The sequence below is a fragment of the Silurus meridionalis genome, chromosome 19 (genome assembly GCF_014805685.1).
Source record: "Silurus meridionalis isolate SWU-2019-XX chromosome 19, ASM1480568v1, whole genome shotgun sequence".
NCBI classification, from domain to species: domain Eukaryota; kingdom Metazoa; phylum Chordata; class Actinopteri; order Siluriformes; family Siluridae; genus Silurus; species Silurus meridionalis.
Window position 1 is genome coordinate 15,457,302 of NC_060902.1, and position 27,993 is coordinate 15,485,294.

At 43.5% G+C, this 27,993-nt stretch overlaps 1 protein-coding gene across 4 annotated transcripts; it reads left to right on the top strand.

The window, feature by feature from the left end:
- The first annotated feature begins 255 nt into the window (after positions 1–255).
- LOC124402246 (ataxin-7) lies at positions 256–26,186 on the top strand. Of its 4 annotated transcripts, none has more exons than XM_046875116.1 (14): positions 257–393; positions 2,220–2,317; positions 5,400–5,610; positions 8,789–8,857; positions 13,616–13,720; positions 20,244–20,475; positions 21,405–21,682; positions 21,898–21,980; positions 22,586–22,830; positions 22,999–23,185; positions 23,485–23,606; positions 24,152–25,011; positions 25,340–25,482; positions 25,579–26,186. In XM_046875116.1, exons 3-14 carry the CDS (start codon positions 5,409–5,411, stop codon positions 25,594–25,596), a joined length of 2,544 nt encoding a protein of 847 aa, XP_046731072.1. In that variant the 5' UTR covers positions 257–393; positions 2,220–2,317; positions 5,400–5,408; the 3' UTR covers positions 25,597–26,186. The 4 variants fall into 4 exon arrangements, with proteins under 4 accessions (XP_046731073.1, XP_046731072.1, XP_046731074.1 ...); XM_046875118.1 differs by having other exon boundaries at positions 23,002–23,185; XM_046875117.1 differs by lacking the exon at positions 2,220–2,317 and having other exon boundaries at positions 256–393.
- The last annotated feature ends 1,807 nt before the right edge of the window (positions 26,187–27,993 follow it).

The following is a 27,993-nucleotide window of genomic DNA, read 5'->3' on the forward strand; positions in this document are numbered from 1 at the left end:
TTTCTTTGCCTCCTTTCCTGGCTCCTGTCTCGTGATTGGTCAGTTAATGGGCGAATCAGTTTTGCTGCTTGACAGTTCGAACTGCTGACCAATCAGAGCACGGCATCAGCCTTCGGTCAGAATACGGGTGCGGGACGTGAAGACGCCCGTTTCCGGTTGACAGGCGGACCGCGGTGTGGTGCGCATGCGCACCGGCTCGGTGACGCGCTCGGTCCCAGAATGCTGCCTGGTAAACAGACATGGAAGCACCTGGTGAAGACCTCCACAGTCCCTGAGTTCCCGCAGCGCCGCTCCGCCTTCCTCACCCAGCCGCGTTCCGCAGCTCCTTTTTACCGCCTCACGCGTCTGCTCGCTCACGGAGACGCCCGCGGGTCTCTGCGCTCCGGGCCGCAGGTAAGCGAACAAAGCTGTCAGCCCGCGCTAGCTGCCTAACGGCGGGGACGCGGCTTTCGGTAGACTAAGCGAGGAGAGTGCTAACGCTGCTGCGAGCTACAGCGGGCTAGCGCGGAAGAGCCTGACCGCGCGCGCAAACACACACACACACACACACACACACACACACACACACACACACACTTTCTCTCTCTCACACACACATACACACCGAGATCGAGACTGGGGTTTGATGCTAACATGCTAAAGCTACCGTTAGCAGAGAAGCTAACACCCCCTCCTCCTCCTCAAATGGCAGCAACATTTCATTTTGGTGACGTCATTTCTTTCTCAAAATCTAACTTTATATTTTATTATAAATTTCTTTCCACGTTGTTGTTTTTTTTTTTTCTTACGACATTTGGTGAGTTTCAGTTTGACAGTTTCCTGGTTTGCTTTTGGTTTCGCCATATTTCTTTTTATTTTTGCTTTCACTCTGAAGTGCACTTGTTCTTCTGCTCAGATCTTCAGGCCTCGGGATGAATGGAGCAGTGACAGCAAACACACAGAGACACACACACACACACACACACACACACACACACACAAACCAAACTTCATTACACACATTTATAACTCAAATTAATACACAATAACTAAAACCTGACAAAACAACCTGTCACATACCAGGATCCTTTCTTTCTGTATTAAATAAAATCCTGTTGGTTTTTTTTTTCACTTTCAAGCAAAATATAAATACATTTGAATAGTTTATAATTATATCATAATTACACTATAATTAGTCATTGTTCTTCTTGGCCTCATGTCTCAGTTTGAAACACGAAATCTTATTCTTGAACTCTTTTATTAAGGCTGTATACCAATTTTACATTATACACCCTGCACATGTGCCCTATATACAATACATATGAATGGTTTGTACACTAGATTAAGTGCACTACTATTAAAAACAGGGATAGATTTGGGATTATGCCCCTTTATATGTGAAAATATGATTTTATTACACGAAGGTGTGATTAGTTACTAGTTTATAACTGATTGTCCCCCATGTTTATGACCTCATATTGTATGCGTTTTCTGATCCAGGATTCTCTACGTAGATCTGACAATCAATTCTTATTCGGTATTCGTCACTACGTTGAGAGGATCCCATCCTTTAATGAGGAAATCGTTTGGGATCGCTGATCCGGGGCATGGGTTGGGTTATGCGTTATGTCTCTTAAGGTTGCCTGTAAGACAAAAAGAAAGCTTTCTAACCTCATCTTTAGCAGGATTCTGATTTTTCTTACTGGTTACAGAGACAGCAGTCTCGTGGTTACTTCATGACCATTTGCATAAATGCAATTTCCACTGCATTATGCGATAATGTCGGCGTCTTTCCATTTCACAGGAGTGACATTTATGCACGTTCCTTTTTCTGCACACACACACACACACACACACACACACACAGCCTGTCAATAAAATATCGCAGGCGTTGTCAGGATGGACTTCACCTGCGTTATCACGTAAACGTGCTGAAAAGCTAAGTAGAGTTTTCAAAGCTGTTTTTTTTTTCCGTCTGAAAAAGGGATTAACGGGATGCCAACTGCAGAGCTCTCAGGTGGTTAACCAGGGATAGTGCTTATTGGATCGGATTACTCCATAGCAGCGGGTCGCTCCATAAGTAGCTCATGTACCAGAAAGCCACAACCAGATTCGCTTGGCCTTCGGCCGAGCCGCATCTCCTGTTGGCAGACACGCGGCCGTCTCCTAAATGGCGATTATTGTGCGCAGACGATGAAAACAATAAGATCAGCTTTCCCTCTCTGCCCGTGTGCCTGCAGGTCCTGTGTTCAGCGCGCCTGGCCCGAGCAGGATCACCGAAGCCGATGAGGATCTGCTGATCCGGAGTTGCGGAGTTCTGCTTTTCACTTTTCAATAGGTACGAGAACGTTCTGCGTGACACTGAAGCGTGACATGAAGCCAAATGAAATTTCACGTCCCGAAGTGAACATTTGACTACAAATACATTGTCATTTATTAATGTGCAATGTCGACTTTGTTTGGACTTTGGAACATTCACATACACTCTCCTTGTTTTCTTGGCATCAAATTAGAGGGGGAAAGTAGCTTGTGTTAGAAAGAACCCACAAATCAAATGACTTTCCATTAATCTGAAATGTCGATCGTTAAAAACAAAGATTCCACATAATAATAAATACACACCTCCTTACAGAACGATACTCCATGTCAATAGTTATAGACTCCTTCTCTAATGAGCTGTTATAACTCTTTATTATAGAGACAAACCCGAAACATACCTGTGATGTAACTATTTTTCTAGACGCTCTCATCCAGAGCGACTTACATTCATCTCATTGATGCAACCGAACAGCTGTGGGGTCAGGGGCCGTGCTCAGGGGCCCTGGAGTGGCTGGGATTCGAACTCGTGACCTACAGATCCAAATTCCAATACCTTAACCATCAAGCTCCCACCTCCATATAGAAAACGGTTCATCAACACCTTCTGACCAATCAGATTCAAGACGCTGCAGTATAAGGAGACTTGATATCTGATACACTGTACTGTCTAATTACACACACGTTTCTGTGATCTGAGTATAAATATTTGTGGAACAAATCCCATCTCTGTGGTTTCGGACCAATTGAAAAAACCTCCATCAGACGGATTCCTGTTCGCTCGGTGAACACGCGTATTACCGCGCAGCCGTGGAGCGATCACTTTCTCGATTCGCCACGTGCCGTGTTTACGTGGCCGAGGGTTTTTTAATCCGGATGTAAAAACCGTCCCGATAGTTTTGAAAAGAGATTTCACTTCATTTGTTAGAAAAGTAAGAAATGATTAAAGACGGCTGCATTATTTCCACCTGGATGATTTGAGTCACGTGATATCGGTCTGGAATCGGGTCACAACAGATCACGTGGACGAACACACACAATGGGATCAGTTAACCTCCATTACAGTGTATATATTTAACATAAGGCTCTTTTATATCTGCAGTCTGTCTGCGTGGATCCCTGGCTGTGTACTTTAGACTGCTGATCCGTGAGAGTCTGAGCGAGGTTTGCTTTCCAGCGAACCTGAGAGAACCTGCGCTGAGAGAGATTTGACTTAGAGTCGAGTCAGTGGATGTAAGCTCCTGAAACAGGGACAATGTGTTGGAGATGCAGAAATGCCATTGTTTTACAAAAAGAAAATGCTCGATTTTAAGGGTGTAACGATACACAATCTAATGAATTGATCAAATTAAATCGATTAAATAAAATTGTTAAATCGTTTACATTTGTTAGACCACTTTTTTTTTTTTTTTTTTTTTTTTTTAACTTAATACAGGCGTACGTAAACGCGTGTTTTTTACATTTTGTTTTCTAAAGATATGTTCTGTTTAACTGTTCTACTTATTTCAGCATATTTTAAACAAACATCTTCGTTCCTTCCGTCCCTCATTCGTTCGCGCCCTCGATATGCGAAACTGTCAGGATTTTCCTTTTAGAAGAAATTCTTGAAGTTGGAAATCTGAGTTTCACAACGGATATAAAAACCGCCGTGCGGAAGCTGTTGTCCATCTCTGTCTTTTCTACCAATGCAAATGAAATGAAATCTCGTTTCTTCACTAGAAGGTGGAGGCGAGGCTGGCGTGTAGGTTGGAACGCGCACCGAGGCTACAGATAGAGATTTATTCAGGGGCAGATCAGTAACCTGCATCGAATAAATCCATTTTTTTTGTACCGGATTCATCGTGTTATGTAAGCGTGTCGGCAGCGCACGTTCGGAGTCGCGTTTGACCTTTTTCACGAGGTTAAAAACTCAGACCGCTCCGTTTACAAGAAAGTACTTCTTTATTCATCTAGGATTAAACACGATCACTTTCAAAATAGCCACAGCAATACAGCGCTCCTGCCACTACTGGAACGTGTCTTCTTATTCAAGCGTGTCAAGAACCTTCTGGTATACGCGTCAAAAAGTGTGCCCACGTGGTCAGAATAGCAGACGTGGTCAGAATAGCACTAATTCACAGCCCCTGATGTACACAGGATGATGTCTTTTTTGTAATTTTTTTTTTTTTTGCACACCGATTTCTGAAGGTCGGTGCTTCCTGTGACTGCGCGTGCAGCCTCGTGATACCATCTGTTAGCGTGTTACAAAACGAGTCCCAAAAATGTTATACCACCTCGAATGTGCGCTGAGTTTTTTAGGATGTATCACAGGTGGATTGTAAAATGAATGAAGATTAATTCAATTTGAAGAAATGAAAATTCTCCAGATTGTATCCCATCGTGAGTTTCCTGCCCTTTTGGAACTGAAGTGCTGAAAGTGAACCTGGAGATTGTAATCATGATGAAATCAGATTGTAATATTAATCCCCCCCCCCAGACACACTTGATATGGCCAAAAGTTTGTGCACACCTGAGCATCATACCCACTAGTAGTTCTATGTATGTACTAAGAGTCCCAGTGTGAAGGTGCTCCTGTACACAAAGAGAACCCCTGGTGTGTTTGGAAGATCTCAGAGACACTTGGAGATGTTTTTTGTTGCGCGTCTCGTTCACACTTCCCTCTTGTATGGTTTCCTTTATTATATAAACATGTTTCAGGGTGGAGGTGCATGCAGTGTCGGACTTGTTTCACTTGTGAACAGTAAAAAAGATCCTCACTGAAGCTTGAATGGGATTTTCCACAGCAGCTCTGTTTTGTAGTGAACAAAGACAGACACGAAAACTAATCTTTCGTCCTGTGTGTGTGTGTGTGTGTGTGTGTGTGTGTGTGTGTGTGTTGTCGATTCACGTGATCCGGAGCGAAGTTTGAATCCCTCTATAAGCCCGATTCCGTATTAAACGTGTGATTGATCTGATCATATCCGCCGCGGTACGACCTCACACCGGGGAGGGGGATCAGCGCGGAGTCGTGCCTCGGTGTGTTCAACCGGATCGCTGACTGGGCTCTCTCTCTCTCTGTGTGTGTGTGTGTGTGTGTGTGTGTGTTTGCTCGCGCTCCGTTCTAGCGGTGAAGCATGTCGGAGAGGGCCGAGGAGGGCGAGCCGCGGGCGGAGCAGCGCGCCAGAGCGCCGCCCAGACACCAGCAGCTGCGGACTGAAGGCGCGTCAGCAATGGCGGCCATCGGCGAGCGCGCGGCGTCTCTCCCGAGTCCGGAAGTCATGCTGGGCCAGGCGTGGAACTGCTGGGCGGACGCCGTGAAGCTGCACGCGACCGACGGTGAGTGCTCGAGCCGTATCCCATAGCAACGAGTTCTAAAAAAGAAGAGCGAGAAAAGCGAGAGAGAGAAAGAGAGAAAAGAAAAAGCAGCCGGTAAAGCAAGTGTTACCTGATTATATCACCTAATATCCAGTCACTTATAAAGTCACTTTACCCCTTTATTACCCCCCCCCCTCCACGTACCCTTCAGTTTACCCCTTTATTACCCCCTCCACGTACCCTTCAGTCTACCCCTTTAGTACCCCCCACCCTTCAGTTTACCCCTTTATTACCCCCTCCACGTACCCTTCAGTTTACCCCTTTATTATCCCCCTCCACGTACCCTTCAGTTTACCTGTTTATACCCCAGTTTATCTGTTTATACCCCCCACCCTTCAGTTTACCTGTTCATACCTCAGTTTATCTGTTTATACCCCAGTTTACCTGTTTATACCCCCTACCCTTCAGTTTACCTGTTTATACCCCAGTTTACCTGTTTATACCCCCACCCTTCAGTTTACCTGTTTATACCCCCACCCTTCAGTTTACCTGTTTACCCCCCCCTACTCTTCAGTTTACCTGTTTATACCCCCACCCTTCAGTTTACCTGTTTATACCCCCACCCTTCAGTTTACCTGTTTACCCCCGCCCCTACTCTTCAGTTTACCTGTTTATACCCCCACCCTTCAGTTTACCTGTTTACCCCCCCCTACTCTTCAGTTTACCTGTTTATACCCCCACTCTTCAGTTTACCTGTTTATACCCCCACCCTTCAGTTTACCTGTTTACCCCCACTCTTCAGTTTACCTGTTTATACCCCCACTCTTCAGTTTACCTGTTTATACCCCCACTCTTCAGTTTACCTGTTTACCCCCACTCTTCAGTTTACCTGTTTACCCCCACTCTTCAGTTTACCTGTTTATACCCCCACCCTTCAGTTTACCTGTTTACCCCCGCCCCTACTCTTCAGTTTACCTGTTTACCCCCACCCTTCAGTTTACCTGTTTATACCCCCACTCTTCAGTTTACCTGTTTATACCCCCCACCTTCAGTTTACCTGTTTATACCCCCACCCTTCAGTTTACCTGTTTATACCCCCACCCTACTCTTAAGTTTACCTGTTTATACCCCCACTCTTCAGTTTACCTGTTTATACCCCCACCCTTCAGTTTACCTGTTTACCCCCACTCTTCAGTTTACCTGTTTATACCCCCACCCTTCAGTTTACCTGTTTATACCCCCACTCTTCAGTTTACCTGTTTACCCCCACTCTTCAGTTTACCTGTTTACCCCCACTCTTCAGTTTACCTGTTTATACCCCCACCCTTCAGTTTACCTGTTTACCCCCGCCCCTACTCTTCAGTTTACCTGTTTACCCCCACCCTTTAGTTTACCTGTTTAACCCCCCACCCTTCAGTTTACCTGTTTATACCCCCCACCTTCAGTTTACCTGTTTATACCCCCACCCTTCAGTTTACCTGTTTATACCCCCACCCTACTCTTAAGTTTACCTGTTTATACCCCCACTCTTCAGTTTACCTGTTTATACCCCCACCCTTCAGTTTACCTGTTTACCCCCACTCTTCAGTTTACCTGTTTATACCCCCACCCTTCAGTTTACCTGTTTACCCCCACTCTTCAGTTTACCTGTTTATACCCCCACCCTTCAGTTTACCTGTTTACCCCCACTCTTCAGTTTACCTGTTTATACCCCCACCCTTCAGTTTACCTGTTTACCCCCGCCCCTACTCTTCAGTTTACCTGTTTACCCCCCCCTACTCTTCAGTTTACCTGTTTAACCCCCCACCCTTTAGTTTACCTGTTTATACCCCCATACCCTTCAATTTACCTGTTTATACCCCAGTTTACCTGTTTATACCCCCATACCCTTCAATTTACATGTTTATACCCCAGTTTACCTGTTCATACCTCAGTTTATCTGTTTATACCCCTCAGTTTCTGTTTATACCCCAGTTTAATGGTTTATACTCCTCTGTTTACCTGTTTATATGCCACAGGTAAACACAGGTATCTTATTCCCCACTGTTTATATTCTGCAGTTTATCTATATATACAGGTATCTGTCGAAAGTGTGGAAACGCCTAGTCTTTTATAGTTTTTAAGACAAACGCATGTTCATTTTGTTTGCACAGGCAAAAATCATAAGCACACAAGAAGTGGACAGTAAATGACTAGAAGAAAGTTCTGTTGACAGAATGTGACATTTTTGGCTCTAGCAGAAGAACTTCTGTAAGACTGAGAACAGGAGAGATGATGTTATCAGACTGCCTCACACTCGCAGTCAAACCTGGAGGTGGAAGCTCAATGGTTTGGGTGGGGTTTAGAGCAGGGATTTAGAGCATTCTATATTTCAACACCATGCAGTTCCATCAGGACTGTGTGGAATTGGAACCGAATCCATCATACAACAAGACGATACGTTTAAGCCTTATTTTAGAGCGCAAATAGTCAGCTGTTGTTAAACATCATTGCTCTGCCCAGTCACTGCACCGAAATCCTATTGACCTGCTCTGAGATGAACTTGATCACAAGGTTAGACGTGAAGAACACCTAGTGAAGACCATCAAAGTGCCCAGATGCCAAGTGTGTGTAAAGCTGTTCTTAATGCTAAGGGAGAATGTTTTTCAATAAAAAAAAGTGTGAACTGCTTCTCATTTCTATATTATGACACGTTTTATCTTGTAGACAAACTGATTAATTGTCTTCCTGTGAATCATACAGGTTACTTGCTCTCTGATTATCAGACTTTTATCAGACTTTCACCGGTTACGTGCTGTTTACGTAATCAAGTGACTGAATAAATGTTCACCTGTTGTACATACTGACAAGTTACTCAAATAACTTTACATCCATGTTCCCTGGATATTGCGCTGTTTGACTACGTACTTATATATACAACATCATAGGAATTTTTCAAACACATTCATTTAATTATGATGATGTATATTAGTAAGTAGTCAAACAGTGCAATATCCAGGGATCGTGGACGTGAACGTATTTAAATGCCTTTCTGGTTGTTTGTTTATCAGAGTAAATATGTTCCTCTTTAAATATTGAAGCTAGTTGCGTGTCTGTTTATTCAGCAGTATTTCATGATTACTGAATAAACTGTAATTAGTTTCTCGATTGTTCAGTCTAACCAGTTGAATCTTTGTCTCTTTTTGACCTCTCTACGTAGGCATGGAACCAGAAGAAAGTTATAAAGAGTGCGGGAGGAACAGAGAAGCCATGCGACTGTGCAGAGACGGTGGGTGCTATCTCTCTCTTTCTCTCTCTCTCTCTCTTTAGTTTTTCTTTCACGTGCGAGCAGAAAGCGTGGCCTGAAAAAAAGTGTCTCACGCTCCAACGTTTAGTCAGAGCGCATTTTGCTTTGATCGCGGCTCAAATACCATGTGTTTATTTTCGTCCGGAGTTCACAGGAGATCTTGAAATATGTCTGTGGCATCACGGAAGAAAACATTTGTTGATCTAAAAACCCGGTAATTTATCATGTTAAGGTGACCGTATATCTTTGGGCACATGACATTGTTGAATCCTGACCTGACCAACTAAAACATCCCCAGATCATAACACTGCCCCCACAGGCTTGTACAGTTAGCACTAGAAATGATCAATGATCACAATCATCATCTGCTTCTCTTCTCATTCTAAATTGTTTCGCTTAGTCTTAATGATAAGTGGTTTTATCAAGGCTACACAGGTATTTAGTCCTAATTTTGAATGATTTTTGCATTAGATGTGCAGAAATGCTCTTATTTTTACTATTAAACATGGCTGTGAGTTCTACTGATTGACACACAGTGTATATATTCACCTTAAAGAGCCTTTGTATAAGTTTTGATCAATTGCCTTTCCACAGTAACCCTGCCACTTTTGGCTCACCTGAAAAAAAAAAACTCCAGCATTGTAAGTTTCAGGTTTAAAAACAACACTGTGACACGACACAATTCGTTGTTGATTTCAGTAGAAGCACAGATTCTCGGAAAAGCAGCTTCTGAAGAGTCGAAAACCCCCTACATAAGGTGTAACGTCTTTTCCAAATCGCCGACGCAGCATTCTTCTCAGCAGCTCAGTGCTGATACGAGATCAACAAATCTTTGTTTTGCACGTATTAACGATGAGTCACGGTCATATTCCTGTCTCGTCGTCATCCGCCGGCTTTTCACCTTTTCCTTAGAACGAGCGATTGTTAAATAACGAAACCGATTTACGCTTCATTAGGCCTGTCTGAAGCACAGCATCGAGATCAGGTGTATTTTACATTCGACTTCGTGAGCTAGAGGACGTCCAGAAGGACCAAAGTGAGTGGAAGGAAGATGGAGAAAGAGAGAAAGCGTAAGAGAGACAGTGGCTTCCAACAGTGGCTTGTCTACGCCCCTATGTCTACGCCCCCATGTCAATTCAGGGAACTTTTTAATATCTGGGGTTATATGTCGTATTTGTGTTCGGGAGCAAATACACACAATCAGAATTGACAGGCCCGTGTTTCAAATGTTGCTTCATTGTGTCATTTGCTCGTTTATCAAATGTTCCACTCGGCGCCGCCGCTGACATTCTGGCTTCGTGTCATGCCCATAAATAGAACAATAATAAAAGAGCAAACGTTTATCACGTACGGTTCAAATACCCAAATAACCCAAGGCCAGATTCAGAACTGACAGTGAATTTAGACAAAAAAATTTCCGGATTTGGTTGTTTGAAATTACATTGAATTTGGTTACACCTGAAACTAAAGCAAAATTTTTAAAAAATATGGGGGAGGTCAAGAAGGGGTAAATACTTTTGCTACCCCCTTTGTGCCTGGAGTGGTTACACGCTGTACTTGCGAGAAGCGTTGATATAACATAGCATTTGCACCGAGACACAATGGAGCCAGTGTGCAGCGATCCGTGGAAACATTTCACGGTTTACAATCTGACTGACGAGAACTTGCAGAACGGGAACGTGTCGGTTTATCAGCTCGTACTTGACCAGAGAGGAAACGAAAGGCTTCAGCCTGGTATCGATTCGGAACGGATTTACGTCGGCTGCAGTTTCAAATCGGAACCAAACGTCGCCTTTCATACCGCCGATTTGGAGTTACGAGTGTTACAGGTTACGTTGTGTTTTCATTTCAGTTTCACTTTCATTTTAACGTCTACTCACTCGGATCTGCCCAAACACGCTGCGAGGATTGTTGAAATGATTTCATTACTCCATACCTCAAGGAAATATGAAAGAGGAAAATACTGACAGATCGGCTTTTATTTCAAGAGTTTTATCTTTTTAGAGGGTAAAAGACTTCCATCGAGAGAGAAGTCGACTGGAAATGTTTACTGATAAGAGAATGTTCTTTCACTAGTGCCGTCCTCGCTCCAACTCTCCTTTCTCACCAGCTCTTCTCCTCCGCCAGCTCTTCACCTCCACCAGCTCTTTTCCCCTCACCAGATCTTCTCTTCCGCCAGCTCTTCTCCTCCACAAGCTCTTCTCCTCCACAAGCTCTTTTCTTCTGCCAGCTCTTATCTCTCACCAGTTTTTCTCTCTCACCAGCTCTTTTCTCTCACCATCCCTGCACGAGTTTCCTCCCAGCAGGAAATGTCTTCCATTTGTCAATGCATTAAAGTACGTAATTGTTTTATTAGTCTCTGTGTGAATTTGGGATTTAGACTGGTGGCAGGTGCTTTTAATAGTAATTGTTATAAAAGTATTATTTTTAGAAAAGTCGAGTGTCCCAATACTTTTAACCGTTTATTGTATATGAGGATACCTGACACATGGATACTGAGTCGTGCTGTGAAACATAATTTTAAGCACAGATGCACAACTGTACAGTCAACGCCGGAGCGTGACTAAAGGCTGGGCCACATGGTGAGGTGCACACACACACACACACACACACACACACACACACACACACACACACACAGCAGACTTGCTCTCAATGTGTTGACAAGCTTTGCGCACAGGGACTCTCAAGACTGTTTTTGTGGCGCACTTATCACTCGTGCTGAAAAGGCTGGTGAACGTTCAGCTCTCTCTCGCTTCTATCTCTCCCTGTAAACTCTCTTCTTTTCGATTTGCGTTCTTGCCCCCGTCCAGTCTGCTGATCAGGTTTCTAAATCAATGTCCAGCGGATTTGCGGCGTCTCTTAATTTAATTTTTTATTAAGAGCCATCTGGTCCTTCTCAGCGTGAAGGCGTGCCGTCTCGCTCAAACGCGTGTAATTAGACTGAAGTTGTCCAAGTGCCCTTGACATCTGATCAAGAGGCCATAGTTTACTTTTTTTCTTTTTTCTTCCCTAGACATTGCAGAATTATTTAGCCCGGATTAGTCATGTGTACGGACTCTATTAGAGCAGGAATGGATGCAGCAGGACTCTATTATGACCTTTTAAGCTACTAACTCCGTGGCTAAAACCTCTTCATTACTCCCCCTAGTGTTTATTAGTGCATGAAGGGACTGTTAGAGCACTTGATTTAGAGTAAGTGCCACTTGAAGTGTGTTAAGTATAATGGGGGGCCTTGAATCATCCAGCGCCGGTGCGCAGCTCCCACACGGAGCTCGGTGCCACGAAAAGCGCCTTTAAAGCACCCGCTTGCTGTTAAGAAACCCGAAGAGAGGAGCTTGACTGTAGCACATACTTCACACTTGCATTAATTGGTTTGGGACTTGTGAATCATTATAGAGGGACACATGCGAAAGCATGGTCTGAATTTCGAATCAGGGACCCTGTTAATATAAGAAGAAGAATCCAAATAGGATAAAAAGGTTTATTCAGCATGCATTCAATGGAAATGCTTGAATGAAATGAAGTCCTTTTATAATAATTGTGAAAAAAAAAAAATTAAATTGGTTAAATAAATAGAGTAGAAGTGATTATTTCATATGAAATAAATTTAATAAATAGACAAAAAAAATTGTAAAAGACAAGCTCAATGAAAAAAAGACAAATTTCCAATGCATTTAATTTGGTCATGGGCTTTTTCCGTTTTTTTTTTTTTTATGGTCATCTTTTTTTTGTGACGATTCAAAATTTTGTCACGTGCGGATTCAGAACGATTATTTTTTTTAAATACACGTAATCAGGTTTTCTAGCCGCAGCTCCGTGTGTGTGTGTGTGTGTGTGTGTGTGTGGCCTATTTGAATACCTTGCTCTTAAACAAATCTCATTCTTTTCTTTTTTTTCTGGGGGTTTGGAATTATTGCATCTGTGTGTATAAGCGGTTCCGGATCGGAATCGTCGTTAGGTGAAAATGTGTTGCGTCAGTACAGTTCGGAACGTTCTAACTTCTGCTTTTATGTCTGTGTTGCTTTGACAAAGAACAAGTGTGTATCTAACCAGAGCAGATAATTACTATAGACTCCCAGGCTTATGGAGCGTATGGTTTTCAGGCTGGCATTGAGTCCCTTTCTCCCTCCCTCTTTCCCTCCCTGTGTGTCTTTCTGTCTTTCTCTCTCAATATATCTCACTTCCCTGAGGCAAGCTTCCGAATGGCTGGCTCAGTAGCTTGTCTTTTGTTGTTTTTTTGTTTCAGCTCAATAAAAACAGCACAAGTTCAGCCCAGAGCAACCGTCTGCCTGCGCGCTCGCCAAACAGGCCTGTCGCTTTTACTCTGAGACGTCACCAGAGCTGCTACATAACTCCTCGTGTATGTCTTGTGTGAGGCCTTGTTCAGCAGTTTTCCGGTTCGAGGCCTGGCCGTTGCTCCGGCTGCATGAAAAGAAAATTTCTCGGGTCTTCGTCGGAAAATATTTACAAAGATAACGCGCACGCAAGCACACCCAAACACTGGCGCCGTTCCCAGTGCCCTTATGAGCGCTTTCTGTTTTGTATACTGATCAGCCTGACAGCGGCAATCGAGGAGTTTTCAAACAGTTGTGTCTGTAAGAAATCGTTCGTGAATTCCATTGTGCAAGTTTATTTATTTATTTATATATATATATATATATATATATATATATATATATATATATATATATATATATATATATATATATATAATGTATTTTTGTTTCCTTTATGCAGATATGCCAATTTTTGGGCAATGTCCTGCGCAGGACGACTTTTTCCTGGTCATGTGCAGCCACTGCAGTCAGGTCGTCAAACCCCAGGCCTTCCAAGCACACTACGGTAAGACCTGGATCTTCATCCTTTCTTCTCTCTCTCTCTCTTGCACAGTCTTATCTCTGTAAAGGAAATAAACACTCCCACCTCTGCTCAGTGTCTGCTGTGTGAAAACAGAGTGAGAGAAAGCCAGCGAGGGAGAGATCACCAGCCTTTGATTTCCACTTTGTGTTTACAGTCGTCTGGTTAATATTTGATGCGCTGCTTTTCCGCTATGCTCTTCCTGCCTTTTTTAATCCAAATCCATCGTGTTTTATCTAAGAGAATTATGTATCAGAGGAGAAAAGGTGCTCTATACCTGCTCACAAAAAAATTAAAATCTGCGATGACAGACGGAAATTCGAGAGCGGATTTGTTTAGCTGCTCTCGGCTTGAACCGATAACGCACCCAATCTGAGTCAGTTGCTAATAATACAAAGCCAAACATTTTGCTCTCAAGCCCCCGATCGGGTCTTTCTGCTCAGCCGTCGTCGTAACTCAGTGACGCTTTGTGGGGGGAAAAAGGTGAAGGAGAATGCTTAGGCAAGCTCACATTGAACAAATTGCTGAAGAATAAGACACTTCAGATGTGCTGTTATCAGACAAGAATCAACTTTAATCATACAAAATAATCCCTAAGTGTTGTTTGAATTAGAATCTGAAATCCACAGACCTACACACTGCCCCTCGTCGCCTTGTAAACCAGTGCTTCAGAACATGGGGGGGGGGCAAAATTCCAGGAATTTTGAATGCTGGAAACGTTTCATGGGAATTAACTTAAAAGAATGGGAATAAACTGGGAATTTACAAAATTGCTGCGTTTGCATGCCGGTCAGCTTACCAAACAAAATGTTTATATTTATGTTCGTATATGATGCAGTTTTTATACATTTCTAATAAATTTCCTTCAAATCCCAAACAATTCTGTCAATTATCATACATTTCTTTTGAGTTGAGGTTCCTACTCGAAAGTTCCCATGGAAAGTCTCTGGAAATTGACTGGAAATTTTCCACCCCAAGGTTCTAGATTAGAGCCATGACCACACTAATGTTTTCGTTTTCATGTTGTTCTCTTCGTTTTGGCCTTCCGTCCACAGTTTTCCGTCAACGTAGACGTGGCTTCTTTGCAAACTCTCTTCAAACTCTCTACTTTTAGAAAGTTCGCGATGCAGTGTGAACTGGGAAAACGGAAGCGTTCGGGGGATAAAAGCGAATTTTTTGTCGTTGATGTCCTTCCTCAAGGGCTCAAATTTGGCAGTTCACTTGCGATCTTGTGAAACACGTACTCGTGTCTGGTCTCTGTTATTGCTTGTGTATTTTTACGAACTGGATAACAAGACTTGGCTAAGGGTTCCGAAGGTTTTTAGAACGTCCGATTAAAGGAACACTGGAGCTCTTTCACAAATAGGTGCTGATGGTGAAGTGGCTGAGATGCAGATGAGTACCTCTCAGTGTGGGACTGTGGTTTTCTCCTGATGAGAGGAGACGTTACGCATGGTGGAGGAGTTTCGTCCCGTGGGATCTCATTCTTGGGTGGTGGAAACGAGAGAAAGCAAGCTTGATGTATAGATGCTTCACTGGCAGCAGTTTCCCTGAAGGAGAAGCAGAAGTTCAGTTTGCAGATGATCTATCTCCTGATGCCATCCTGGTTGCAAGTATTGATGTTTCTTTGCTAGCTTGCTGGATTTTCTCTTTGTTAGGATGTGTTTCACAATCCAGAAGTTTCTCCTAATCAAGAGCAGTCTTTTGTTGGATTTTTTAGAGGTTAACAAGGATTCCCTCTGGTCAGCTTCTTGTAGAGCTGTATCCGATGGACCAGAGACCCTGGGGGCATAGGGGTGTTATCTTACAGTTAGCTTGGAGCAATTGGGTCAGATAGGGGATAGAGGAACTTGGAATGACCGGCTTGAGCCAGTTGCCAAAACAGTCTCTATCGGGAAATTCGAGCTAAGCAGATTTATTAACTGAGATTGAAAGTTCAAGACACGATTTACTTGGTGACTGCTGCGTGATTTATCGCTCGTTGAAGGGAAATCTGCTTCGTAAACTTCTGAAGTGTGCAAAAGTGACAGCTGCTTCGTTAAAATGCTCAGTGTTGTGATTGTGCGCTATAATTTGATGTGCTGTATAATTGACAATAACGTTTAGAGACAGTATTATGAGACAAAAAATGTTCCATTGATTTTTCAATTTATGCTTTCCTGTCCTCTAGCTTCCAGTGGAGCATTTAAAACTGTACGTTTACACTTAAAAAATAATCGAGAGGGAACTTGAGGAAATCTTGTTAGAACACCTCGATTCTAGCGTTACTTCACACCAGTCAATACCAATGGAGTAGGGATGGGCACCGAGAAGCGGTATTTTGTTTGGACCGGTATGTAATTGGGTCGATATTAGGGTTTCGCCATCAGTGAAGAATGAGACAGAGACACGCTCCAACACAATCACATTTATAGTCAAAGATTCATTGCCCTTCATTATGGTGAAGTAGAACCGGTTCAGGTTTAGTAGGCAATAGAGAAGTTAGTCTAATTGCTAGAGACGGCAGAATTTTCTCTCTCTCTCTCTCTCTCTCTCTCTCTCTCTCTCTCTCTCTCTCTCTCTCTCTCTGTTTGCTTAGTGGCATTTGTATCTGCACTACTAAAGTTCAGCAGTAATAAAATAACATGAAATGTTCACATCATGTCTTTTTGCACCAGGTTATAGAGAGCAGTATTAGAATTGCGAATTTCTAGGAAATTTCAACGCTAGAAATAATCAGGAATGTCCGAATAATGTCACAGAAATGTCCTTCTTGGAGAATATTCATTTTAATTACATAAATATTACATATGTTGATAACTTGCTTGTGCTTTTTTTTTGTATTAGTTTGCATGCAGGTCAGTTTATGACCAAGCAAAATGTTAATAAGTTTGTGAATGATAGTTGATATAAATTTCTCAGAATTCCTAATCAAATCCCTGGTACGTTTCCAACTTGGAATATTGCCGAAATTCCCCAGATGACGTTCCCATAGCAAGTTTCCGAAAGTTTTCCGCTCCTTTGCGAAGCATTATCGATAACGGTGTCGATAGGTTGCATTATGATGAAATGTAAACGAAACCCTACCCTACCATGGCAAAATATAGTCGGGTTTATATGCTGATTTTATTTATTTTATTTATTTATATTTTTGGGATGTGAACCTGCAGCCACCTGGCGATGAGCCCAGCAGCTAATCATATTTTTCGGTCTCATTCTTCGGTCTGCTGCTGTACATCTCTCGGTTTCACGCGATCGCACTCCGGTGTTTTTTTTGTTCTCCTCTCGCCGAATGATTAATGGCATTTCACAGATTAATTGCACAGTTCAGGAAACTCTAGTGTTCGGAGTTCAGAATCGTAAACGCGTCCCGAGCGCCGGTTCTCCTGTATGAAACTGCTGATCTATGACTGCTGTGCAGAATTCAGTCAGAACGTGGCCTCTAACACGCTTTTCCATTTCTTTCGAAAGGGTGCACGTCCTGGCTTTAGATTGTTCAAGCTCACCAGGGTGCATCTCTGTACTGATGTTAAATAAACTACTAGTGTAAAAAATATAGTGATAAAAAAGGTAGTTTGGTTGTTTTGGCTTCATTATTTAAACGCTGTTAGCTCGCTGTACCCCACAGTTGGTTACTGGGGAGAATGAATTCTAGCATGTGGTTCCTCTGGGGCGTCTTTTTTATGAATTATTTTATTTATTTATTTTTTTAATTTAAATCTGCGGCTGTGGCGTTTATTATTTGCGCACAGACCGAGATCAATCACGCTCACGTGGACTTGAGGACTTGTTCTGTATTTATATTTCATATTTATATTTATATTTAATATATTTATATTTCATATTTATATATATTGTCGTTTTAAATTAATCATTTTCGTTAATTTTAAATTATAAAAAAATCCAATAGTAAATATAAAGTTTGGACACACACAGGAGGAAATTGACAGACTTGGTGTGCTGACATGCTGCTGACCGTCCTGCAGTATGAGGTCTGGATCATATCTTTGACAATATACTAATAATTAATCATATAAGAGACTGGAAACATGCATTAGAACAGAATTGTGCAGTGTTTAATCGCTATCAACTCAAACAACCAGGATTATGTGATGTAATAATGGTGACGGCCCCGATCATGATCCTGACACATCGCATCGCCGTATCCACTTCCTCTCCCAGGCAGCTCATTAAGTATCATGATTAAGTGATTCGTTTGTTAAAGTCAGCTCGGGTGGAGGTGAATGGTGTCGTATTAATGTGCTTGGAACGGAATTTGGCGATGTTGATGGCGAGACATCTCTGGCTGGTGCGTGGTCATTTGGCACCGTGTTTTACTGGTGTGTGAAACACGTTGCTTTTTCAGCGTCCCGTTGTACTGTGCTTGGAGATCCGAGCGGCGTCATGGGATATTACAGAGTAATCAGGACTCGATCTTGTTTTCTGAGCTCTTTGTATTGGAGCTGTGCCAGTTTCACAACAAGACTTGTTCAAGAGGCCAACGTTACACCCGTCGCAGCTTGTGTGTGTGTGTGTGTGTGTGTGTGTGTGAGAGAGAGAGTGAGTGTAGGTGTGTGAGACCGAGAGGCCTATACAAAGCACTGTCATATTCCATTAGCCGAAATGAATCATAGCTTCTCTTCCTGGTCTCCTCATTCTCAGTGCAGCTTGCGTGCAGGCCGAGCAGATAATATAGCTGGGGAACAGCAGGGTTGTGTGTGTGTGTGTATGTGTGTGTAAAAGAGAGAGAGCGTGTGAGCGCACTGTTTTCCTCCAGCAGCGAGGAGTGTTTGGCAGGAAGCCCAAAGCGGCTGGAGGTTGCAGTGTTTGAGTTGAGCTGAGTATTAACACCACACGCCGCTTCTGCTGCACGACAACTACTGCTCCAGCCGCTGCTCCTCCCTGCTTACTTCAACACCTCCTTCCCGCATTGCTCCTTCCGTTCCATCCGAAACACTAATCGGAATATCCGGAATATATCCTCTCTCAATGCGCCTTCCTAAAATGACGTTTTTCCCCCCCCCCCAACAGAAACTGCAGGTTAATTGAATTCATAAAAAAGACGTTTTGAGTGTAAATGGTGTCAATTCGCTTTTATTTTGAATTCTTTAAATGCATACGGTGCATAAATGCGTGCAAATGTTAATCTGCTCGTAAGATTCTATAATAACGAAGTTTAAAAAGGAGGCGTGTCCTTTTATCTTATTTGATTTTGATTTGTTTATTATTCATTGTTTATTTATTTGCTTATTTATTAATAATTATTTATTTATCTATGCTTGAATATTTCATATTTTGTTGTTTTGTTTCTAATTATTATTTGAATTTCTTTGATTTTTAATTTTTTAATTTTATTTAAATTGTATTCATTTAAATGTACATTTTCAAAATGCATTCTAATCACTGTCCCTATTTACCCAATACGGTTACTCCATAGGGTCTAATGGTAGTTTTATGATTGTTTTCCTGTTTAGTCATTTGCTTGTTTATTTGTCCCTGCCTGATATTTTTGGTGTGTCCTGTCTGAACTCGTTCCCACCGTGCAACTCCGTTCTGTAATCCGTAAGTGTGTTTATGTATCTTATTCTTCCACCGTTTACGAATCTCATTCCGTGTTTCTGATCACTCAGAAAAGCACAGTGCTGGACTTAAAGCACGTTTTGTTCCCTTCCTAGTTTTGCTGTCTTGCTTTCCGTTTCGGTTTTATTCAGCCAGATAATAATGCGCTCTGTGTGGCTCCAGCCAGCTTCAGCGTAGCGGCGCTTGTGGTTTCCTATTGTACCAAGTGATTTTACACAGCCAGCCTCCTTCTACGTCTGCAACACAAGCGTCTCTTCTAAAGGCTTTGTAAAAAGCTGAAACACAGCGCCGTGGCTTTAACGAGCGCCTGAATAACGCCGGTGCTTCTCTAAAGCTCTGTGGCGCTTTCACACTTCTGTTCAGATCATCCAGGGTATTTCTGTGTTTTTGTTTTGGTTTATTTTGGCTTGAAGTGTGAATTTAACGCTCCGAATTTCAGTGCGTGTTTTAAAGATGCGACTATAAGCTGGCACAACATCCGAACCAGGAAACCAAGAGTTTGGTGTTGATATCTCTAGAAATGAGCATTAATGATGATGTATAGCTCGAGATAACACTGAGTTTATTCTTTTATACACTCAGCACTGTGAAGCTGCACAGTTACTGCTGGCACCCAGAAGTGTGTTCTTCCTGGTCATTTTCATTATAGCAGATATCATTGTCTCATTAGCGTCTCGTTATTTCTCTTTTTTTAGCGAGTGCCACGTTCAAACGTTTTTTTTGCAGTGGTATAAAAGTCATAGTCGCAGCTCTATTTCTGATTTTACAACATGCTTAAAAACATCCATTTGCATATGTTGTTAAAATATGTAACACATGGTGAAGAAACAATTTGCGACAAGTGAATGCAAATAAAAATGCTGACTAATATAAATCCTTCTGACCAACCGAAAGATCTCTTTGGTCTTAAATCTTGAATCTTGAACATTTCACACTTTCTCCCTCCTAGAGAGACGTCACAGCTCCATTAACAAGCCAGCGTCCTCCTACCAGTCCTCTGCCATGCTCCCGGGTGTCCCCTCCCGGGCCAGGACGGGAGGAGCAGGCGGAGTGGGCCCTGCCAGCGCCATGCCCGTGGGTTCCTCCTCCTCCACTGGAGGGAGCAACAGCACCCACACAGCCAAAGAGAAGCTGCCTCACCGGAAGCCTCACTTCCCCCCAAAGGTGCTGCACGACGACATGTGAGTACACCAAACCACATTCGCTTCAAATGCAGCAAAGGAAGAACTATCTACACGCAATTTCTCTGCGAAATGCAAAGCGCTTTCTCGGCTGGTTGTTTATTCGCTGCCGGAAAAAGCTGATTAGTTTGTAGCCCTTTTTTTTTATTAGCCATTTAGCTTGAAGTATTATACCGTAGACGGTTTTACGGCACCTCCGAGACCCGTTTTCTGGGTTCTCCGTAGTCGTTAGATATAAACTATCCGCTCTAAACGACCTCTCCGGCGGGAGAGCTCCACCGCCACGTAGTATTTTCTCAGCTTTTAAGCACCTGCTGTAGCTCATCAGCTCATTATCAAGCCCTGTGTGTGTCTGGGGAGGGAAAATATTAAACCTGTGATTCAGAAATCAGTCTGGGTACACCGGTGCATCTCTATTAATGAAATGACACTTGCAACATATTGTTTCTTTTTTTTCTTCTTCCGTTAAATCTAAAATTGCTTAACAACATAAACCCCGGGCTGCGAAATTTCTTCAAACATTTAATAAGAATCAGTAGACACAGTGTTGAACAAACCACAGACGGTGCTGCTTATTAATGCAAGAATAAGACTCACAATAATAAATCACAGCAGCTGTTTCAGTTCCAAATAGCGTCCTGTTCACTTTATAGTGCACTACTGTATATGCACAGTTTGATATTATTACAATTGAAACCACAGCCAATTTGTTCTGGACATTTTGGATTCACAATATTAGGTGATTTTGAGTGATCATTTCTTAATTAATAAATTGCTTAATGTCTGTAAAAAAAAAGAAAAAAAGAAAGAAAATGCTGGGAATTCTGTTCCTGTCCATCCGTGATATCTCTCGCTAATCCGTTTCAGTCCCACATGCCTAAGTACACAGAGAAGATAAACAGCCTTTTTTGTTTTTGTCCTCCACCCAGTCTGACCCCAGCTGTCAAAGTGGAGAAGATCCATGTGAAAATGGACTACGGCTTCTCCAAGCCTGGCCACGTGCCCACTCCTTCCTCATCCTCTTCTTCCTGCGTTACTGTGAGCTCCTCGCCCTCGAAACAAGGCCTTAATAGCCAGTCTGTACCAAAGGCTCACCAGCCGTCCCCAGGCCACATCCCAAATGGAAAGAGCCACCTCTCGCCGCTCAGCAAGAAGCAGGACAGCAGCACCAACGCAAGTAGCAAACGACCCACCAGGAAAGTGTTAGGTGAGTTTTGTGGGGAGCGCCAGATGTTGTTTTGAGAATAATTTATCCAGATGTTGGCATTGAAGGATGGCGGTACTGGTGACACAATAAACCAGTTTCTTCCATACTATAATAATGTTCTTCATGCTCAAGTTCTTGCACCGTCTCTTTGCTTTTCTCGCCCTGTGCTTTGAGTTAATTGGTTTATATTGTGTTGCGTTTTGTGTGTCGGCTAGAACGCGAGTTCAATCCTGATGTCCATTGTGGAGTTATGGACATCGGAGCACGTAAGCCATGCACAAGATCCTTAACATGCAAGGTAAGTACACACACACACACACACACACACACACATATATATACAAATGTAACTCTTACTGACAGGTTGTTGTTGGTTTTTTATTAAATCTTAGTATCTTGTCTTTCATGGAAAAATTAAAATGTCTAGCTTGATTTTGGAAGTTATATCTTACTCATTTTGATTAGAGATCGACCGATAGCTAGGTTGGATCACGCTTGCCGACAAATAATTAATTAACCGGTTCCGGCAGACTGGATAAAAAAGATACAAATACAAATAGTAATAAAATTTATTGCCAAAAGAAAACCAGTACTAAAACATGAAAATGTGTTGAAGTGAATAAATATAAATATAATTTAATGAATATAATTATACAGTTGATTAAAAAAAAAAAAAAAAAAAAAAACGTGCTGTCAGTGATTCGCCTCTAGAGGCCGCTAATATAATGACAGCTGACCGGAACCCGGAAAAACTATCGGAACGGATTGTTCCAGCAATTAAAAGCATTCGGTTTTGTCGATTAATCACCCGATCTCTCATTTCTATTGGTCATTCTTTTAATTTTTCTACAACAGTTGTACATTATTGGCAGAGTTAATTGTTTGTTTTTTTCCGTTATGCAGACACATTCCTTAAGCCAGAGAAGGGCGGTTCCCGGGAGGCGGAAGCGCTTTGACGTTTTGCTGGCAGAGCACAAGAATCGAACACGGGAAAAGGAGCTGCAACAGCATAGGACGGAGCCAACCCCACAGCCTCTCAGGGAGCCCCACCCACCCCCTCACCACGGCAACCCCACGGTCGCTGCCACTGACACAGCCAAGCTCTTCCCCCTCAGCAAAGCCAAACCCCACAATCCTGTGCTTCCACGGTGAGCCAGCTCTTTCATCGCTCCTCCTTTAACTTCGCTCATCCACTTTTTCTCAATACATCTCACTCGCTTAGTCCTTCCAGAGATCTTTGTATTAATAACACACACACACGCACACACACACGGAGATATGTACAAACCTAAAGTCTTTTTTCTTTTTTTACACAGCAGCGGGCTGAGCAGTTTAGGGGACAACGCCATGACCCCTGACCTGACATTGCATCCCCACTCTGCTCCCACTCCCGACGGTGCGGCTTGTCCCTCCAGTGACGAGGGCGAGAACGAGGGAGAGAGAGAAGAGATCATGGACAAACTGGACTGCCACTATTCAGGTTACCATCCACGACCAGCTGCTGTAAGTATTTCTCTCAGTCCTCCGGGTTTTTTGGCCTCAACATCTTTCAGTCCTTTAGTCACAGTCAAGACTCTTTAATCCCTTATTATTGCAGAGTTAATGCCTGATGCATAGGGGAGCGTAATAATATATTATGTATGAGGTGTTGTTAATAAAGAGCACCGAGTGAGGCACAGTGAAGAATATCAAGTGACCCCTCGTAATGCACTTGTAGGCCCAAAGGATGTGTATAATCATAACAGCTCTCATTAGAAGATGTAATGATGTTCGCTGTGTCACGGATTTGTCTCGTTAATTAGTTCTGCAATTTTGGAAGCCGACTGTTCGGGAGAAGCTGTTACTCTTTCGACCGGCGCTGGGATCGGGTCCGGTATGCACTGGTGGCCATGACGGACAAACACGTCAACTCGTTGATGTGGAAGTGAGTAACGCGTTAATGTTCTTTACAGCCTGGCGGATGGATGGACCCACGGACCGGAAGGTTGTACAGATGCACGGGTAGACAGACGGATGAATAGAGAGAAGGATAGATAGACGGATAGACAGACCGATAGAAAGGGGATGTGAGCAATGCTTTTTCTGTTATTTATAGCCTGATGGATAAATCAGGACATGGTGTCCTCACGATGGTCGACCAAAACAGTTAAGCTTTTTTCAGGAACCATTTATACTTTTTCTGTCCTGTAGAATTTGCACAAAAACGCACTATTCGCTCTCAATTCAAATCCCCAGGAGAATGGTTTGTCATAATGATGGTATTAAGAGGTGGATTGATGCAGCCAGGACACACCAGAAGGTCTAAATGTCAAATCCATTACTGTGCATGTAATATATTTGATATAATGTGAGACATAATCTATAATAACGGTACTATAATTTGTTTCTTGTTTTAGTGATGTGAAATGCCAGTGTTTGTACTGCAGATGTTTTAAATACAGATGTTGCTTTTTGGTTTAAATCTCACAGAAAAGTTCCACTTGCACTGGAAAATTCCTCCTCGTCTGCAGTTACGTCATCTCACCGGTCCAGCACAAACTCGCTGTCCTCTTCCTCAGGCTTTCTGAGCCCCTCCCCTCCGCCGCCTTACAGCCAGTCACATGACAGCAAGCCCACACTGCCGTACGGGACCACACTAAATGCCCGTGTCACGTCACAGAGGGCCGGAGAGCAGCTCACTTACAGCGGCATAGGCTCCTCCAGACAAGTGTCCTCATCCTCACCCCAGATGCCTTCAGCACACTCGTCCTCGCTGCCCTCCACTCCCGGCTCGAACAAATCTGTCAAATCCCGCTCCGGACCCAAGCACTTCTGGGTAAAGGAGCCCCCTCTGGCCGCACTAGCTAGCTCCAGTGCAAACAACAGCAGCAGCAGTGACACCGGTGTTGTGAGCGTGAGCAGCAGCGCGATCAGCCTCGGCTCGACAAAGAAGCGCAAGAACAGCTCTCTACTGAAATACGGCGTCGAGTCCTCCCTGTCGTCCTCCTCTTCCTCTTTCAAAAAGAACTGCACGGTCAACTCGGGCACCTCAGGGAGCAGTTTTCACTCCTCGCTAACCTCTACGGCATCGTCTGCGGCTTTTTCGCCGCCCCCCTCTTCCTCTTACTCCCACGGTGCAGGAATGAACTGCCCGTCAGGTCGCGCCAGCTCGATGAGCGCGCGCCAGGACGCGGCCGAGCCCATCAAGCGCATGAGCGTGATGATGAACAGCAGCGACTCGACGCTCTCGCTCGGGCCGTTTGTGAACCACCCAGACTGCAGAACAGACACGAAGAGGAGGAAGAGCTCACAGGCCACCAGCAGCCTCACTGGCACAGCTACCTGCACAGGTAACGTAGGAGCGGAGCCACATTGTATACATTTCCCTGTGATTGGCTCCTGTATTTTAGGATGAAGTTACAACTGTTTAACTGTTGTAGTTCAGTGGTTACTGTTTGGAAAGTCGGAGCACAAGCGCCAGTATCGCCAAACTTGCTACTCTTGGGGCCCTTGAGCAAGGCCCTTAACCCTCTGTACCCCAGGGGCTCTATATCATTGCTAACAATGCGTTCTGTCCCTAGTTCCTAACATAGTTTGGGATATATGAGGATGGAAGTACAGGTGACAAGCACAAAGCAGCTTTTTTTTCTTTTCAAAGTGTTCTCTGCTCTTTTACAGCACCTGCCGTGGGAGGGGGAGGGGCACAAGGGCCGGGGAGGCCCAAAATGGCCAAGTCTCCAGCCATCAACAACATTCACGGCAAACATTCACGGCCCATGCCTGGGACGCCAGGGCTTCCTAACAACTCACTAATACATCAGGTGTGTATAGGGCTTGGAAATGTAACATAAACATGAGTGTTTTTGTATTTGGTGTTTTTGCGCAGTTTAAACATGCACCTCATCTTTGTGTTTTAGCCAAAGGCTCGTCCCTGACACAGGTGGGCCGGCTCTGGGGGTGTGAAGTGGTGGAGCGGAGCTCCCTTAGCGCCAGTCACGGCACACTGCACGAGGCCTTCTTCTTCTTCTTCTTCTTCTTCTTGTCCTCCTTCTTCTTCTCTTACTCTCAGCTTCCCACAATCCTCAGGGTGGAGAGTGCACTGGGCCGCTCACTGACGGCGCGCTGTTTCTCCTGGCCACAAGGGGGCATCAAAAATGAGGAAAATACACCAAGAGAGGGAGGCGCATATGTGTGTGTATGAGTGCGCGTGTGGCGGGTGCATGAGTTGGCAGTCACCCCAGTGGCAGGTGGTGTGTGATGCACAGGAACAGTTACACTACTACACAGCGCCAGACAGACTTGGTTGGGCTTCATTAGCAAAAGGAGCATTTCTGTTCATTCGTGTGAAAGTGTGTGTGTGTTCATGTGGGTGATACCGGAATACTGGAACTGAAACTGTGTGTGTGTGAACTGTGAGTGTGTGAGGGTGGTGCACAGGAAAAAAAAGATGGAATATCAGGAGTCTCAGAGACGATAAAAATAATGCAATCCCATTTAGTTTAATAAACATATTTATTGTGTAAAAGGAGACGTATATACAATAGCGCAATTCAACACATTCTAGACCCTAGATCCAAAACGTACAATCTAAAGACGAGCATTCGAGGGTCTTAATGTTTCTTTGTTCGAAAGCGTTTTGTTTCCGCTCTGTAAACGAGGACGGATGTTATTTCGCAGCTCCGCGTCACTCAGCAGACACTTCGATGATCTTAAGTCCAAAATGTATTTTATTAACTAAGTTTGGTTTTCAAATCGCTACGTTTACTCTGAATTTTGCGCGGCTCATGTTTCGACCCGGAACCTCTGTCTCATTCGTTTTGAGGAATACTTCAGCTTTTCATCTCCACACGATTTCCACCACATCATGTATCCGAGCCTTGGCTCAGACTCTCTAAAATAGCACAAAATAGCCCCCAAAAAAATTGCAAAATTAGAAACCACATTGACCTTTTGTTCGACAATGGAGTGTTTTGATTTAATGAGTTACCGTTTTAACAGTGCAACATGCATGGCTCCGCCGAGTCACTCCGGTTTTACATTTGCGTCATAGTTATATCATTTATTCAGAGTACGCAGTTTGCCTGTTGTTGTTCTCAGCGGAAGGAAAATCCTTCACAGTCTTAATCACACACACCGATCAGGAATAACATCATCTCTTCATCATGGCACCTGTTAGTGGATAGGATTTAATTATTAGGCAGCAAATGGACATTTTGTCCTCAAAGTTTGACAAATTGTGACCGGGTCACGGGCAGCCGAGGCTCACTGATGCACGTAGAAAGGTTGGTCCGTGTGGTCTGATCCAACAGATGAGCTCCTGTAGCTCAAATAGCTGAAGTAGTTCATGTTGTTGATACTCGACGGGTCAGAACTGCAAAAACGGGACCAACACAATATGGGGTGCAGGTGCCCATAATGTTATGCCTGATCAGTGTATACTACATACTAGATCCGGGGTGTGTGTGTGTGGGAGGAACAGCTGTCGTCTCAACCTGTGCTGTGTCTGTACCCACATGTTCTCCACAGCACGTTTGTACACCATCCTAAGGTGTGATAAAATGCTCTCTGACCAGTAGGTGACGCTCTCCAGTAGGCTTTATGTTCAGTGGAGGCAGATTTTTACCCAGAACAGCTAGACGCAATGTCTCAATTAGTGTATAAATAATAATCATAATAATCATAATGCACTACAGATGTGGTGGAGAAGACATGAGGTTGGAAAAGACTTGGAGTATCCCCTTTCCTCAAAAGCAAGCAAACTGCTTCTTGTCCTCTTGACCCCTGAACGCTTTTTAACCATTGAGTTTTTTTTTTCCGCTGTCAGTTTTATTCGCTTCTATGGACAGAGATTGTCGATCCCCTTTAGGTCCCATCAAACCACACAAGATCCCCCTTCATCACTACGGCTACGTCAGGCTGTGAGAGACAAGTGCTTATCGAAACACACTAAAAGAGATCGTGCAATTGGTTCTGAAAACCACAACGATGCACATCCACACTAGAATACGTGATACGCGTAAAGAAAGGCTTCACGTGTGCATGCAGCTGAAGAATCGAATAACACGCCTCGACTACGACTTTGTTTTTATTTTAGATTCCGGAATTAATTGATCATCAGGAGAACGAGCACAAGCGCTTTCACACTTTTCCCCCCACACTTTTTCGTGACGCTCGTGTGACGTCGTATGCATAAAAAACGCACGGTATTAACGTGTAACTAGCTAGCTTTTTTCACAACGATATACAGAATAATATATGATATATAAGGATTTCTTTATATATCGAAACCTTTTTTTATTCACCAATGCATCGCCACTTTGTCGTTCGATTCG